At 36.8% G+C, this 16,585-nt stretch overlaps 1 protein-coding gene across 1 annotated transcript in view; it reads right to left on the bottom strand.

Moving 5' to 3' along the window:
• The window catches only part of FTO (FTO alpha-ketoglutarate dependent dioxygenase), a 195,318-nt gene that overhangs the window by 162,541 nt on the left and 16,192 nt on the right, over nucleotides 1–16,585 (bottom strand). Inside the window, exons 4-6 of the mRNA XM_018085057.3 lie at nucleotides 13,385–13,528; nucleotides 6,609–6,688; nucleotides 5,803–5,946 (exon numbers count right to left, since the gene is read on the bottom strand). Coding sequence (XP_017940546.2) covers nucleotides 5,803–5,946; nucleotides 6,609–6,688; nucleotides 13,385–13,528 — 368 coding nt within the window. The remainder of the gene's footprint in view (nucleotides 1–5,802; nucleotides 5,947–6,608; nucleotides 6,689–13,384; nucleotides 13,529–16,585) is intronic.

Raw genomic sequence — 16,585 nt, 5'->3', positions numbered from 1 at the left:
GTTTGGTCAATAAATTAAAGTTTACAATAAAAGATACTTAAATTTCCAGTATACAAAAATAATATTAAAGCAAATTTATTGGTAAAATATAACATGATTAGCTGGCAGACACAGACCTTAGAATGTTTTTAAAAAAACCTGACTGTTAGCCAGTGACTCTTTAGCACAGAAGTTTGACGACATCCTTCCTAAAAAATGCTGAAGGAAACTTTGCTTCCTCTACAATATTAACAAGGTATGAAGGATCAAATTATGGTTTGTGAAAAAAAAAAAAAAAAAGAAAATGAGTATATACCATTTTGGGAAGGCTGAGCATATCAATATTCAGCTAGAATTTTAAGAACTCAATACTTCTTTTTCTCCTCTCCCCATTTCTTTTTGAGTTTTTTGGCCTCTACCACATGATGTCTGGCAAACAGGTTTCATTAAATTAATCACACGGCCATTAATCAATGGAAAAAAAATTCTTTTTATTAAAATCAATGTTAAAATATGATTCATCATGAATCTATTTCAGTCAACCTGATTTCTGGCTAGTCATATTGATTTGCTACATTAATCTATGCAATTTCAGTTTAAGTCTGGCACACGGGCCAAAATTTAAACGTATCTTGATCCTGTACAGCACATACGATTTGACACAGGAGAGCTGCTTTTTAGGTGTAAGACATAAAGTTTAGCAACAAGCTAATTCATTTTCTGCAGGATTAGCTGGTCTCATTAGAGGTCAGTGAACCTAATTGCAAAAGCAGCTGTTTAATGATGTGGACTGACATCTACTACAGCTATCAAACTCAGGTCCACACTCATCTCACAGCATCTCTGTTAAGCTCTAAACTGAGTTAATAAAATGGGGTTTGGGGAGAAAAACAGTGTTTCACCCACCAACTTGGCCATGAAGCTGCTTGACATGTGACTGCACCGAACTATCTCCTCTGAGCAGCTAACTGTTGATTCTGAGAAAGAAAACCATCTTGATGAGGCAAGGGTGACAGGATTTCTCTATCCTTGTTTTAGATACATGCAAACATAAATACTTAGATTTGCTAAAATCACAATATAAAAAAGACATCAAACTATTAGAGAGCATTCAGAAGAGGGCCACAAGGATGAAGGGGAAGCCTTATGAGGAGTAGCTGAGGTCACCTGGTCTGTTCAGCCTGGAGAAGAGGAGACTGAGTGCAGTTACAACTTCCTCACAAGGGGCAGTGGACGGGCAGGTATCAATCTCTTCACTCTTGTGACCAGTGACAGGACTCGAGGAAATGGCATGAAACTGAGTCAGGGGAGGTTTAGGTTGGATATCAGGGAAAAGTTTTTCACCCAGAGGGTGGTTGGGCACTGGAAAAGGCTCCCCCTGGAAGTGGCCACAGCACCAAGCCTGGCAGAGTTCAAGCATTTGGACAATTCTCTCAGGCACATGGTGTGACTCTTGGAGTGTCCTGTGCAGGGCCAGGAGTTGGACTCGATGACCCTGATGGGTCCCTTCCAACTCAGCATATTCCATGATTCTATGATGAAAATCTCCAGAGATTCTTGCTATGCTAAGATTGCTTGGTATTTTTAATTAACATATAAACACCTTTTACACCACATCCATGTTTTCACAACAACATGCTATCTGCTTTCCAAGCTGTATGTCCTCTTGCTTTCAACTGTGCTCTCTTCAGTAACATCTTTTTCTGTAGCAGGAAGGCACTCTTCTTGGCTTGTCTCCTTCCACAAACAGGAGGAGCTGTGCCACAGAAAAACCCTCACGACACTAAATACTGGAGAGACACAAAAAGCTCAATTCTAGCCTTAACGGAACTGAAGTTACAGAGTATTCATCTTCTGTGACAAAACTATCAGGTTAACAGCTCTTGCCAAGGATTTTGTCACAGACTTTTAATTTGGAGATTTACATATATCAGAGCTAACTTTAGGCATCATTAGAAAGCATTTTACATGACCAAACAGGACAAAGCTTAAACATATTCACATATAAAAATATATAGGCTGAGTGTCTGAGGAATAATTTTCATCTCCTAATGGATTTTCACTTAGGATTTACATCTGTGCAAGTAAGCTCAGAATCAGGCCTCATATGTCTAATCTCAACATATTTTCAAGTTGTCCTTTAAACAATGATTAAAGGCCAATTTTAGGCTATTGTCAACATTGGGTAGTAAAAGGCTGACAGTAGCATTTGGCATTTTGTGAGGCAGTGCTCCTCAGTCAATAATTTAAAAGTACTGGTTATTAAATGCCTTGCATGTAGGTGATCTATATTTCTCTCTGCCAGACTAGTCAGTCACCAACCATACCATCAGCTCACCGTGATGTGCTAAAACATATTAACCTTCCTCTGCCTGCATACACCACTACCCTTTCTCATCAGTGGCCTCAGTGTCTAACACCACATACCTTCAACTCATCTAGTCCAGACTTTTCTACATCCCTGTGTATTCACCAGCTTTACCTACTGCTGCCATAAAAACAGATTTGCTGTAGGAAAAAGGTGACTGTACCTCACAAGCAGCAGGACAACCCATTCAGTCTTAGTTCTAGTCATGGCAATCAGGATCTGATAATTACAGCCGAGCAAATATCCTGATGAGAAAAAAAGTCTATCTTTCAAACTTGAGTACTTCCTTTGAAACCTGCCATATTTTTAGCACAATCCCTAGACACTAAAAAAAAATTCCTATAGTGTTTTACTTCACTGAGAATATCCAATTATTAGTTTGGTGTTGGCAAACGAACAAGCCTTGAAAGTACCTCACACCAACATGAACTATTAGCAGATTTTGCATTAGTCAGAGCAAGAAAAGTAAATTTTCTTTGAAATGTGAAGGACAGGAGGGTGAAGATCTTTTCTGCAGATTTATTTTTACGTATGAGCATTTACATCACCTGTTCAGCAGTGTTTTGTTACTTTAAAAAGCAATTGCCAATGGTTTTCCCCAGGTCCCCTGTAGCTCTGTTTGGGATGTACTCAGTAGCTATATGTATTTTGGAAAGCCAAGTGTGATTCAGTAGGAGCAAGAGGTTCCTGTTCAAGGAATTCAGCAAGATCATTTCTTTTGGCATAAATTATTACTGGCCAAACAGCGATCTGATTGTGACTGGGTGTGAGTTTTTAGGCTATTGTAGTCCACAGCTGGAAGGTAACTACATCTGTTCACCCTGCTACACCCCTGCCACTGAAGTATTTGTTCAGACTGCAAGCCCACAAGCTACTCAGACAAGCAGCACGTGAACACCCTTAATTAAGGCTATCTTTACTTACAACTACAAAGTGCATACTGGGACCAAAGTGACTCACACATCTAACAAACAGCACATACCTTGCAATTACTCAGATATTCCTTTGAAGGCTGTTTTACTGAGGGAGACCATGACAACAAAGCTAGGTCTAAAGAAATATTAAACTTCCACCTGGCTGCCCACTAGAGATGCTAAAAACCTCCTCAGGTTAGAATCCTACTTTTTCAACAGGAAGACATCTCAAGACATCCAAGACAGAGCCCCGACAAATGAACTCTGGGAAATCTAATATCAAGTAAAGACATCCCCCAGATACTCACCCATACTTCTCTTAGAGGTTTCTCTGCCCACCATGAAAGTGGAAAAAAAACCCCTAAGTCTCCACCTGTGCTTCAGATCCTCAGTTCAAATGCACTTCATCAGCACAGCAAGTCAATTTTCCTGCCCAGGAGTACAACAGTGAAGGCACAGAATCATACTTCATTTTTTGAGACTTGCTCTTAGGCTTTTTCCCTCTAGTACACACTGATAATTCATCCAGGTCTCATTTGGCAGAGCAGTTAATTTCAGCTCAGACTGGGAATCTCTGCTAAACTACTATATTTTACCTTGGTACTGTGATGGTTCTGTTTTGGTTAATGTTCTCTGATGACTTCGGAGGTACCAGCAAGAGGGGTAAAAATAAATGAACCCATGGCATTTCAAGAAGCAAAAGAATCAATAACAATGACTGCATCTAATTATGAGAGTTAAACTGAAGAACTTCAGTTATGACAATATTTGAAAATAAAATACATCAGTATCACCACCTTCAGAGATGGGAATACTCTCATTTGGAGCTCATGATTTCTGGTCCAGAGGAAGAAAAAAAAGTTACAAGGAGGTTTAGAACTAGTACAGAAAGCTGTATACCAGAAATACACAAGAAAGATTGGGAAATTGGGTGGCACTTCTCCATCAATACTATGTTGGGCTTTTTGTGCTATTTAGATTTTGCATTTAAAAATACTAAAAAATTAAGGGAGTGAAATGCAGGGCTCGTTTTCATCAGTAAGCAGGTTGATTATTTAAAGAAACAAAACAGGTTCTTGTTTTTCACCTGCATGAGAAAGTTTGAACCTAAAATCTGTATTAGTGCCTGAAAAGACAAAATTTTTTCACACAGAATAAAATAAGGTAGGAAGATTTTAGATGCAGGAAAGTTCCATTAGCTTCACAGGTCTGTATGTTTTCACTTCACTGATGTTTTAAAAAGAAATATGCATTTACCAGAGATAAGCCACTAGAACTTTTGTGTACTTGTGCAGTAATAAATGAAATTTAAGTGGCACTCTAACATACAGAATTTACCCTTCAACCAAAGAGGTGACCTTGGGATAAAAGAATAAACAAAAAGAACAGAAAAAAATTAGTATTCTCTTTTCAAATTAAATATAGATCCAACGTGTCTCCTAAGTCTAAGCGCACAATAGGTACAAGTTAAACAAAGGTTGCTGTTACAGTATATCCCATATGTGTAACAGGAAACATCCCTGTATGTCACACAGCAAAATTATTCAGGTGACTGCAAACACCAGGGGCTAGTCTCTCACCTGATGTAAACAGCACATGGCTTTGATGTTAAAGGACCCGTGCAAATTTACACCAGCTGTGCATGTGGCCCTTGCTGTACAAACCACATATGCGTGTAGTTTTATGGACTGAGCCTGATTAATGTTTTGTAAACCCCTCCATGCATCAGACTTCTTTAAATTGCCCTAGGAGCTGTTTTGGTAAAAGTCAAGGGTGCAAATCTTTTGCCAACAGTATACCCCATTTTACCAACTGTAAACACAATACAGATAAAAATGTGCTCTACGAAATTTTGGTAACACTACAGAATGAGAATTCCTCAGCAGACAGCAATTTAAACATTTCACACAAATTCTAATTTCAGTGAAAATGACCCATGTATGGCTTCTAATAGTGATCATATTTATCTTAACAGAAATACAGCACAGCTCCAAGCAAGAAAGCACTGCCAGTGCTTTCCTGTCAAAGTGCATTGTTACGCTTGCATATATTATAGCACTAAATGACCTCCTTAAATATGTTCCTCACAATGTCTTCCACTGCATTTTCTTCAGAACACACTTTAAAGCCCACACTCACAATTGTGTTGCACCAGCCTTTGGCAAAAAGCTGGTTCAACAGGAACCAGGGAGGAACAGCTGTAAAATTCTACCTGCTCTTTCCCTCTAATCCTCTAATTTCTTCTCTCTCTTCCTTTCAGTTAGAGAAGCACTAGAGTAGTTTGTTTGTTCACCACACTGCCAGATTTGGTGCAATATTTTATGAAACTTCTCTTACTTTACCAGCAGAGGGATCTTAAGAAGGAAAAATGAAAACTTCCATGATAATCCCCATTACTGTACCCAAGTAAAAAAGTCATAAAATCCACATTGCAAACTTGCACAAAGCAATGTAAGCAGCTGAACATGACTGTCATTAACTCCATGAAGAGACTGCACCACTCAGACCTGGCTGAAGCATTTTTGGTGCAGATCATCTCACCTCATTATGTATTTCTTCTACTTGCTTCACAACTGCAGCTTCCAGTGATTTCAAAGATAAAGCCATTGAATCAGAATCAGTCTGTAAATTCTGGAGTGCCAGTTCACATTGTCCAAATATGTATTCCAATGTTCCTCTAGAACACTATAAAGATACAACAAAAATTTATATATGACCACTTCAGAAAATATGTACTTCTCAAATATATTGAACAATTTGCTTCTGAAATAACCAAAGCAGAACAGTAACAAAAGTGTAAAGCTTCTTGAATTGTCTATATAGTTATTGATAAAAATTATGCTGAAGCTAGCTTTTCTGCTTATTCAATCCTCAAATGCAGAGAAGGACACAATTTAAAGCATACTCATGCCTAGTCTTGGTTGTTCTGATCTCCTAAAGGCCTTTTTTTCTGCCAGTGGACACTGCTGGTGTGTGTTTTGAGTATTTCTATCTCATCATGAATTTCACCTTTCAACTAGGACTGGAATATGAATACAGCAAAACAGCTGTAGAACATTTCAGGTAAAAAGCAGTTTCCATATTTCATCAGCAATCCATGAGGTGTGATGTAGCACTTTCTGAATTCATATCTGACATGTCTACGTGGGAGTTTAGGCAAACTACCAATACAGAAGCAAGTGGGCCTCAGTACAAAGCTAATCAAAAAGCAGTTGTTCAAGAAAACAGTTTGAGTCATAAGCATAACATGAACCACAAATCTGGATAACACACCATGATCTTACATATAAGGTACCAGAATATTAGTTTTACAAAGGACTAAACAGCAAAACATTTTTGATACTCACATCTGCCACTCGATGAGTTGAGCTGAATCGAGGTGATAAACCAGCCACAACACAGTGCTGATGTGTCATATTGAGATCATCTAGGGACAGATTAGAAAACCTTAAGTACAGGAAAAAAATATACTTAATAGAAGTTAATCTGGTTGAATATGAATTAAGTACACTACTTTTTTCTCCAGTGCTTAGATAATTCAGTCACATCTTCCTAAATACTTCCACTACCCCTTTCAGTGTCCATTCAGTGTGGCATGTTTTATTTAGCTAACACAGAATTAGACATATTACATTTTGATTTGCACCTTTATTCAAACCCTTGGCAAATCTTTCACTGTAGAGTTCTTCCTTGGAATTGCTTCCAACTGTCTCTAATCCTTTATGAATCTTAGAAAGAAGCCTGTAATTTTAATTTAAGAGTTTACAATTCATCTAAAACTCTAATCGTACAAAAATAGTTGAAGCTTCATGGATTGCATGCCTCAAAGCACATTAAAAAATACATTTTAGGTCTTAAAAGATTACGGTAAAGATTTGCTTTCTTTTTCTACTAAATATATATTAACTGAGAAGAAAAAAATCACTCTTTGTTAAATTGGCCATTGTCCATTTGGCAGTAAAAGCTTTTATTCAGATACAGAACACTATACCCAGATTACTGTTCTAGTTTTAGAGCCAAACCAAAGCTGTTGCATTCTTCGGTCACCCGTGTCAGAACTACCAGAGCGCTCTCGTGGGTTCTCTAAAACACAACACACGTGGAGGCAACATCAGTTTTAAATGACTAAGCACTGACTGGCGAGGTCTGGAAAACCAAAATGCTGCCTCTTCAGCAGAATGCATCACGAAAAGTACATGTATGTAAAAGCAGACATATATCTGTCCATCCTGCTTTGGAACACTCAGGCAGGCCAGTTGTCTGTTGGACAGTTCTCCTGAATTTGTGGTGAGGTCAGAGCCAACATGGTCTTTCCTGTCACAAAACAGTGGGACCTTACCTTGCCACCAGTTCTGGACAACTATGGCAGGGATATATCATTTTAATATCTGTTACAGAAACGAAAACTTATTTGAACTGTATAATGCATATGAGAAGTGACTTATTATTTTAAATTACCATTAACACCAACTTAGCAATGTATTTAGTAGTTTCAAGAATTGTCTCACAATCCTTTCTCTTTCTAAAAAAATTCCACATGCGTGCTTAAAAGATGCATATGCCAATTAACTAATTGTTAGATAAGAAAGAAGTTTTGAGAATTGGACTACAATTTTCTGCTTATATGACTGTTCCTCTCCCAAAGCTTTCCCATGGCTATGAAAAATGCTGTCGCTTGCACAGAATATTTTTCTGAAGTCTCATCAGGCTTTTTGAACGTTTATAAATTTTAAAACACTGTGAATTTTCCTAATTTAAAATAATAATTCTAGAGAACAATCAAGAAAAACTAATAAAGTACAATACATGCTAGAATGCTATTTTGCTATTTTGCAAGGCCTCTGAAAAGTTGGTAACCAACACAGAAAAACCTAAGGGTAACTAGAGGTTAAGGGACTTGCCAAAATTTGCATGGAAGTTCTGTACAGGAAGTGGGCTTACAGATGGATCTAATGCCATAGATTTAACAGCTGACCACCCCTCTACTACTGGATGCAGACTATGATTCTCTGTGTGGGGCCTCCTTACCAGCAAAAATTCTCAGTGATTTTACTGCCATTTAGAGACAGCAGATACATTTTTGAATTTGGATGCTGCATACTCTATTTTAAATGGTGGAAGCAGGTTCACATTATAGATCTGTCTCTCCTTCCCCTGTACTGACATCTATCAGCCTGGTTTTCTTCTCAAAGATGTCCCTCCCAGAACAGAACCTCAGCACAGTCCTCTCTGCTGCTTCAAAGTACTGCCAGTTCCTTCCTTTTCTCTCCAATACTGTTCTCAGTCCCTGATCCTGCTCTGTCCACACCTCCACTTTCTTCTAGACAGCTGAACTTCCTGGGCTCCACCAGGAGAAACACTGAAAGCACTGTGCTTACACAGCCCTTATCAAAAGAACAGGCTAATGGATATGTCTGTACATTCAAATAACACACATACAGTTAACTCATTCTACTACTTAACTAATTATCAGAGCACCAGTGAGGTGAGGAGCCAAAGCACTCTGAAACAATGACTGTACACCCATGTCACTGCAGACTATTAAGTCATAACAAATACAGGGTAGAAGGAAAAGGAATTCTTAGCCAAACCTTACTTAAGGGAGTGAGGACTAAAGGCCCAAAACTTATTACTTGGAGGTAAAGTACTTCCCAGGAAAACAGAAACCACAATGGAAAATGGTTCTCAGAATTATCAACAGGGGTTTATACAGTCTTTTCTATCTTCTCTCAACTGTTCTTCCTGAACTTTTTAGACATTTGCCTTTTCATCATCTATTTCATGAAGCAAATAAAAAGTACAGCGATGTTTAAAGCACTGACAAAAGTTTTAATATTCTAGCCACCACAAGTATCTACAAACAGAAGTGAAAGGGACTTCTGTTATTAGTTTTCTTAACTACCATTAACAAGTAAAGAATTTTCTTTTTAACCATATTACAGTGCAATTTTCAAAGCACTAAAATGCTTTTCCACCATTTCCATTTTACTTGTATCCAACTGCACACAATGCTTTAACAGGACAAAATCTAACAAAACTAATTTTACTGCAGATGTATCAATAAAAAGACCAGGAAGGTATATCTCCTTCCTAAGAAATTATAGGTCAGTGGAACATTCCTTTCATAACAGAAAGCTAGAAGGATGATCTTTCCCTAACTAAGAAATATTTTTAGTTTTCTGCACAAACAAAATACAATTAATTAAAAGCTAAATAGCAAATTTTAAAATTTAAAAAAATGTGTCTGAGATTTGCCAACCTTCATGATCAAAGTTTGGTAACGACAAATACATTCCTGAAGTTCTAAGTCTTAATAGTAAGGAATACACCATTTGGATTAAATGTGGACTCAAAAAAAAAAAAAGGGAGAGGTAAAAAACTCCAACACATTCAAGATGCTAGAGAGCAAAGAGGTTTCAAGTTAGTTTGTGAAAATAGAAGCAGATTAAATATCTAGAAATAGTTTAATGAGTCATTATATACATGTGGAAGCGCTTCCATTAAATACTTATCTTTAACCACAAGCCAACCTCTGCAATGTGTGCACCCTTCTTCTGGTTGGTTAGGAAAATGATTTTTTGATGCTTCTCGAACTATAATTTGCTAGGGGTGGGAGTGGTATAAGATTCAAAGTTCATCTTCATGCTGTTTTAAAACCCTAACCTTCAAGCAAGAGCTTGATCTATGGGAAACAGCTGCAGAAAAGTAAATCTGCCTTTGAAAGAGTCCAGAATGTATTTTTGTTAGGTATGTTTTGAAGTCATGGTAGGAAAATTAGTGAAAATTGTAAATCTGCTTGCAAATCTGGTCATGTCTAACTCAAAGATTAGGGGAAAGATTCCAATTTAATAGTAGGACCATGACAACCCTAGTTAAGCATGCTCTAGGACAGAGCAGATGGGGCCCTTTGCTCACCTCCACGCGTTTTGGATTTATTGCATGCACCCAACACGTTTCATATTAGACACCCTTTGACTGTGTACTTGAGACAGCAGGGTTCAGTATGCACTTCCTCTGCAGACCAATATATTATTCTAAATTGAGCTAAAGTGTTTCCGTTTCATGAGTGATATAAAGTTCAGATTCGAGTTTTTAGGCAGCAGACTTGCAGTCATTCACCAGACTTTTTTTCTTATTATTACAGAAAGCCTTAAAAAAATCATTTTAAAAAATCTGTCTTACTGAAAGTAATTTTGAGTTTTGATTGGTTTTGCCTAAACCCCCCACACCCCTTATATTATTGTAACAGCTTAATGGAAGAATGGATTTGGTCACCTCATGTTTAGGATTAACATGCATTTAAATTTCAGCTCACGATTTCATCTGAAGAGGGCTGCTGAGAAGGCAGATGTCAATTTAAATTTTAAGACATTTTACTAAATTTCTACCCGGAATAACAAAATCCATTTTATAGAGCCAATGAAGAGGGGAACATAAACATTATTAAATGTCTACTAGAAATGCTAAAAAAACACCCCTGTTTTTCTTTGTTACTTTGCTATACCCATTGATCTGGATTTACAAGTTACTGTAATTGTACATTACTATTACTACACTTTTTTATATAAGATTTGTGTGTAGTACTCGGGGTATTACAGGTACAGGACTTGATAGGACCGGACTTTTAATTATAAGCAACATTTCAGCACTTTACAGCATCCATATAAAGCAGTAAGCACTGCACCATCTCAACAACTGGAAGAACAGACCTACAGAGTTACAAAGTCTTCTGTTAGAGTGGATGAGTCAATGGTAGTCAGAACCAATCCTACCAGCCCGATATATCAATCAGCCTCTGTACATCAACAGCTCCAGTAGCTGCAGTACTCTTAATGTTCTATTTTCTAGATGTCTTACTTACTGCTGCCACTGCTTTTTAAAATAATGTCAGCAAGAAGACTCTGCTTACTGAAAATGAGGGTCTGGAATATATTGTGTACAAATGCACAAGAGAAAGGAATCTAAAATTTTCTTTTTTTATTGTCAAGAGATTTTTTTTAAAAACAGAGTTTTCCTATTTTAGCTTTTAGATGGCATCCTCAAGGTGCCTCCTCTTAAAAGTAATTTCAAAAAAATCTGAACAGAAAAAAGTACACTAAAACAATATACGTCCACTTATACTGTCTTTCACTTCAAGTGAAAATGATAAAGGCAGTTCTGCTGCACACAGTAACCTAATAAAAGTGCCATTTTGGGATACCCTCTCAGACTGTGTAGAAGAGTAATTTTTTTTTTCAAGTAATTGAAAAGAAATACAAAGACTACGGAAACACAGAAGAGATTAACAAAACACCTGGCCTACAGAGCTCAAATCTGTAGCTCTTCACAAAGTATTAATAAGAAAGTGATTTACTCTTCATCTTCAAAGGAATGTTAAATATATCCTTTGTTTCCATCTAAACAGGTTCACAATGTTACGTATTAAATAAACTAATTTTCTGAGTCACCCTTCATAGAGCATTCCTGATAGTACTTCAGTTACTGCATTTGAATTCCATTGGGGAAATAAAAAATGCCCTTATGATCTGGTAACTCAGTCAACTACAATCCACAGTATTTTTCAATCAAAATACTGAAGTTATACCCCCTCTTTTATTAATCACCTTCTGATTCTGTTGCCCAGCATAGCTGTGTATGCACAAACTTTCCAGTCAGGAAGGATTAGATAAGAAGTTTACTTGATGGTTATTGCACAAAAATAGATTAACAATAGCCTTTCTAAGAATGTTTAGCTGCCACTTCACTCTCTCTTTCTGTATCCTCACAAATACAGAAAAGAGAGGCACATCCACACCACCGTGCCAAAGGATCTCACATCTTAACACTTGATCTGTTCATGTCTGAACACGTTTAAGAGCACAGTCAGTACAGGGCTTTCACACAAGATACCTCACTGATGACAGTGCACAAGATCTGATGAGGTAGTTAAGAACACAGAATGTATATATTTTTTAAGATGGCCAACAAATGTACTGCTTGTTGTAAGTAAACTGTTTTCATCTTTGTTGGAAGATGAAAGGGAAAGGGAAAGTTGAAAAGACTGTTCTGCTCATCAAGTTGGGAGTGACAGGTCATTCTAGGGACATTCCATGGAGTTTACCTTCCAAGGCACAAACACAAACAGGCAACAGTGCAAGTGCTCTCTGTCAAGCCAAGACACTAACCAGGCAAACGTGATGTTGTCAAAAGCCTTGTTCTTGTTTTGTTTGATTTGTAACCAAATTTATTTAAACAAAAAGTTATAACCAAGAGAAACACAAGCCAAAAGAAAAAGCAACAGATTTTGTGTCAACAAACCTTAGGAGCAGTTCTCACTTCGTTTCTTTCCATGGAAAAACCTTAGTGAGTGAGCTCAGCTGCTCAAGTAAATTAACTCAATTTAATTTTCTTCTTTTAATCCTCTATGCTTGAGACATTGAGACTCACTCTTAGAGTAAGGCAGCTCTGTTCATTATGATCTTAGTATAATCCCACCACTAGAAAATAGCATGTTTGAATATAGGCATGGAAAAGTGTAGCAGAAGGACAGAAGTGTCAGGTGTAAAATTGGTGACTAATAAAACATCCACAGATTGGCATAATGACTGAAACTTCAAGAACCATGGTACAAGAAAACTTTAAGACAGTTACATTCACAGCTTACATAATACAGGTGACACTCTATAAGCCATGCTGAAGGACAGAAAGTTATTTGTTGAACATAACAGATGCAAAATGCTCACAGTTACTCAGAAAAGCTGCATTAAGAATACAAAAAGCATCTAGAAATACAAGGATGGGACAGATACAGTGCATCTTCTTACAAGATCTGAGGAAATTCTGGTTATGGCCTGAAGCCTGTCTTCGACTAGTCTACTAATTCTGACTAAAAAACAGATAGAAAAGGCACAAAAAACCTATTTCTTTCTTAGCTGTGAAGTGAAAGAAACATTAATAAAAAAATTCCATCAAAATACTCTGGAAGTAGGCAGGGAAGAAGGAATTTATTATATACCCTAGCCAGATCTCACATCTTTCTAAATAAAGCCCTAACTGAAAGGAAGGTGTGGTAACTTACTTAAATATAAATGTAATTTTCTCTACTGTCAACAGAAAGTTTAACTTCTTAGCACTTGAAAATTACCAAGCATCAAGTAGAAGTCTCCTTGGTGAAGTGGTATTGCTAATCCAGGTGTCTCAATGTCCCACGCTACCTTCAAGCCTACGTGCCAAACAGCTGGGTCTCTTCCCTTCAGTTCTTGTTCATTGCTTTCTCCCACACCTGAATCTTGAGAGAGAGAGAAAAACACCACAAACATGAGAGACAGGGCAAGAATCATAAAATATAAAATCTCATCTAATAATACAGAGTTAAAGATATCCCATATTGGTACAATCTTAACAGGCTTAAAGATTCTATAACCTCCACTTGCTATAATCATCATCTCCAAATTCACAAGTATGCAATAGGTAAAAGTAAAAAAGTTACCAAGATGAAAACTTCAGGTTAATTGCAAAGTAAAGGCAAATCAAGCCAAGGTTTGTAGTGGACTTGAGGTTTTCTGAAGTTCTCAAGCATGTGTAAGAGGAGTTTTCATTAAGCCTCACTCAATTTAATTTGTTTCATTACTGAAACTATAAGCATAGAAGAAAAAAATTTAAAAATGCAGTAACACTGATATAGCAATAGATAACTTCTGAAAGAATTTCAAGTCATAAACTGCCAAAGCATTTTATGAGCAATTTCATTTGTGTACATACTTGCAATTTCAGTAAATCAGAAACTGAGACAAAGTAAGGTGAAATAATGGTTACAAAACACAGACTAGACCAAAGTTGAGCAAATCTTGGAATCACATCTGTCATTCTTTTCTCAAAATTATTAGTCAAACATGCTAGATAACATGTGCAATAGCCAATGAAGCTTCAATACATTTGTCACAACACTTTTCTTATCATTAGGCAACACGAACATGTTGAGCTTGGGGAAAAAATAATCCACTGCATAGAAATAGTATTTAGAGCTTAATCCCTCAGAACTATTTTCATAAGCTTACTTCACTGCAGTATAAATTGAAAGATACAGTCAGCACTTATAACAAGGTATTTGGGAGCTATGGTATAACAGTTTTAGGGCTAAAGTAACAGAGCATTTTGACAGGGAGGATGAAGTTTTAATAAGCAGTTGGCACAGAACGGCAGTGAATGGTTAGAAGTGAACTATGTAACATGCCAAATTCTGGCTTACAAGTTAGTAACTGTGTGTGTCCATTTCACTGTCCACTTGAAATGTGCTTTCACGTAATAATTTTTAAAACCTTTCCCTTCATTAAATTCTACAAGAAAAATATTGAACACATATAGCTCTTACTAGAATAGGCACCCACAAAACGCGGCCTTGAACTCACACTTCCAAAATATTCATGTCACTCCTCTCACAAGGTTACTACATTGCTTTTTTAATTGGGGGTTGCCCTTGGAAAATTAAGACAATCTATTAGTTATTATGCCAATTAAATATTGTCTATATTCAGGAAGCAGAGAGCAAAAACCTTTTGAAGAGCCAATCTAAAAAGTTCTTAAGTTAAAAATCTTACTGTAAGTTTAGTCCCCAAATTCCCTCCCTTCCCTGCTGCAGCTCTCAGCCAACTGAAGCTTTGGCTTGGGAGCAAGTCTAGGCCCTTCTATCAAGGAGCACACAAATGAGAAAACAAGAGCTAGCAAATACTCAGAAAAATCAATACTAAACTCTTCAAGGGGCTTTCATGTTTTCTACCCTCTTCAGATAAATCGTAACTTAATTTAAGAAAAATGTTTTCTGAAAACTGCAAATAGGATGGCTTTCAAGGCATTTTTAATGCAATACATCATGGATATTATGAAAAGAAGTAACCTTTCTGGGTTAACTCTCTCTGTTATTCTGCTTTCCCATTCACTTTGGCAGCAGCACTGTTCACAATATGGCACCAATAAAATATAGAACTACAATCAGAGACAGCAATTTCAATCAAAGTTTCCTGGGGTCTCCTCATAAATCCAGCACCTTTGGAATGTGCTCGTTAAAATGACTTATTTTTTGCAGTTTGATAAATTTTTTATTGCTTAAGTACTGAGTTCAAATGCAGCTCACAGTCTCCTTTTCTCTATATTCTCAATTATTGCACCTTATAATTATCAGCAGCAATTGAAACTGATTGCTCCTACCATGTCATTTTGGTAACAAATGGAAGCAAGTTGCTACTTGCTTTTAAATGCATGCTACTCTGAAAGTGAGAGCAAGGGAAGAAAAGACACCTTAACATTTGTGGCATATCCCCAGGTAGCACTGAAAAACTTTTACATAAAAACAAGTTGTTATTAAATTCTCTATGACACCTCAAGCATGACTGAATGTTGTATATTTATTGATATAATTACAGCTCCCATTTAAGTGAAAATATTTTGATGCATCTATATCATATGTATTTGACAGTAAATCATATGGATCTTGCACATACCCAGCACCTTAAGAACACAAGTTAATTTTGAAGTAAACCATACAGAAATGGTCAAATACAACAGTACTTAGTGGAAATATAACAAAATTATGTTCAAATTTGAATTCTGGTCAGTAAAGATTTACAGATTTTGGCCTGTAAAAAAACCTTTATGCTGGCATCTCAAATGAAACGGTGCAATCAGGTAACAAGCTCATCACAACATAACAACAATACCTCATCAAACCTGCAATTATGGTAGAACCATGAAGGAGAGAATGTAACTTCTACAGAAAACTGGCCACAACATTACACTTTTAACTAGGCAGTTCAAATTTCAAGAGATGTTCCAGCTCTAAGGAGTCTTATCAGGTTTTGGTCATGGTTAGGTTCAGAACAACATGAAACTTGTTTTCCTGAAATTAGTTTGGTTATTGTTCCATGGCACAGAAAGTGGTTTTGAAAGGTTTCTTTGTTATTTAGCACCAAAATCTGGAGAGTTTGAGATTTTTTTGACATTCTGAAACCTAAATGTTCTTTATTCAAGTCAAGCTGTAATCTTATGCATGATTTCTTAAGACAAGAGAATCATTGCCAACACATTGCCAAAAAAGGACTGAAAGCATCTCCTCTGACATTAAATCCAACTGACCATTGTTACAGAGCTACAGAAAAAAAGGCTGGGTTTTTTTACAGACTGTTTGATTTTTCCAGAACTTAAAAGAATTCGGGCACATGTCCCTGAATTAATCAAATATATAAATTATTAGTGTCTTTCTATAGCAATTTATATATGTTGTATGCAAGAAGTGGAAGAAGCAGAGCATGCTTTGCTTCTTAGCAGATGGTGGAAAGAATAAATATCTGCC

The sequence above is a fragment of the Manacus vitellinus genome, unplaced genomic scaffold, assembly GCF_001715985.3.
Source record: "Manacus vitellinus isolate BGI_N305 unplaced genomic scaffold, ASM171598v3 scaffold_10_pilon, whole genome shotgun sequence".
Taxonomy (NCBI): domain Eukaryota; kingdom Metazoa; phylum Chordata; class Aves; order Passeriformes; family Pipridae; genus Manacus; species Manacus vitellinus.
Note: the sequence above shows the minus strand (reverse complement) of the source record. Positions and strands in the feature narration are given on the sequence as shown.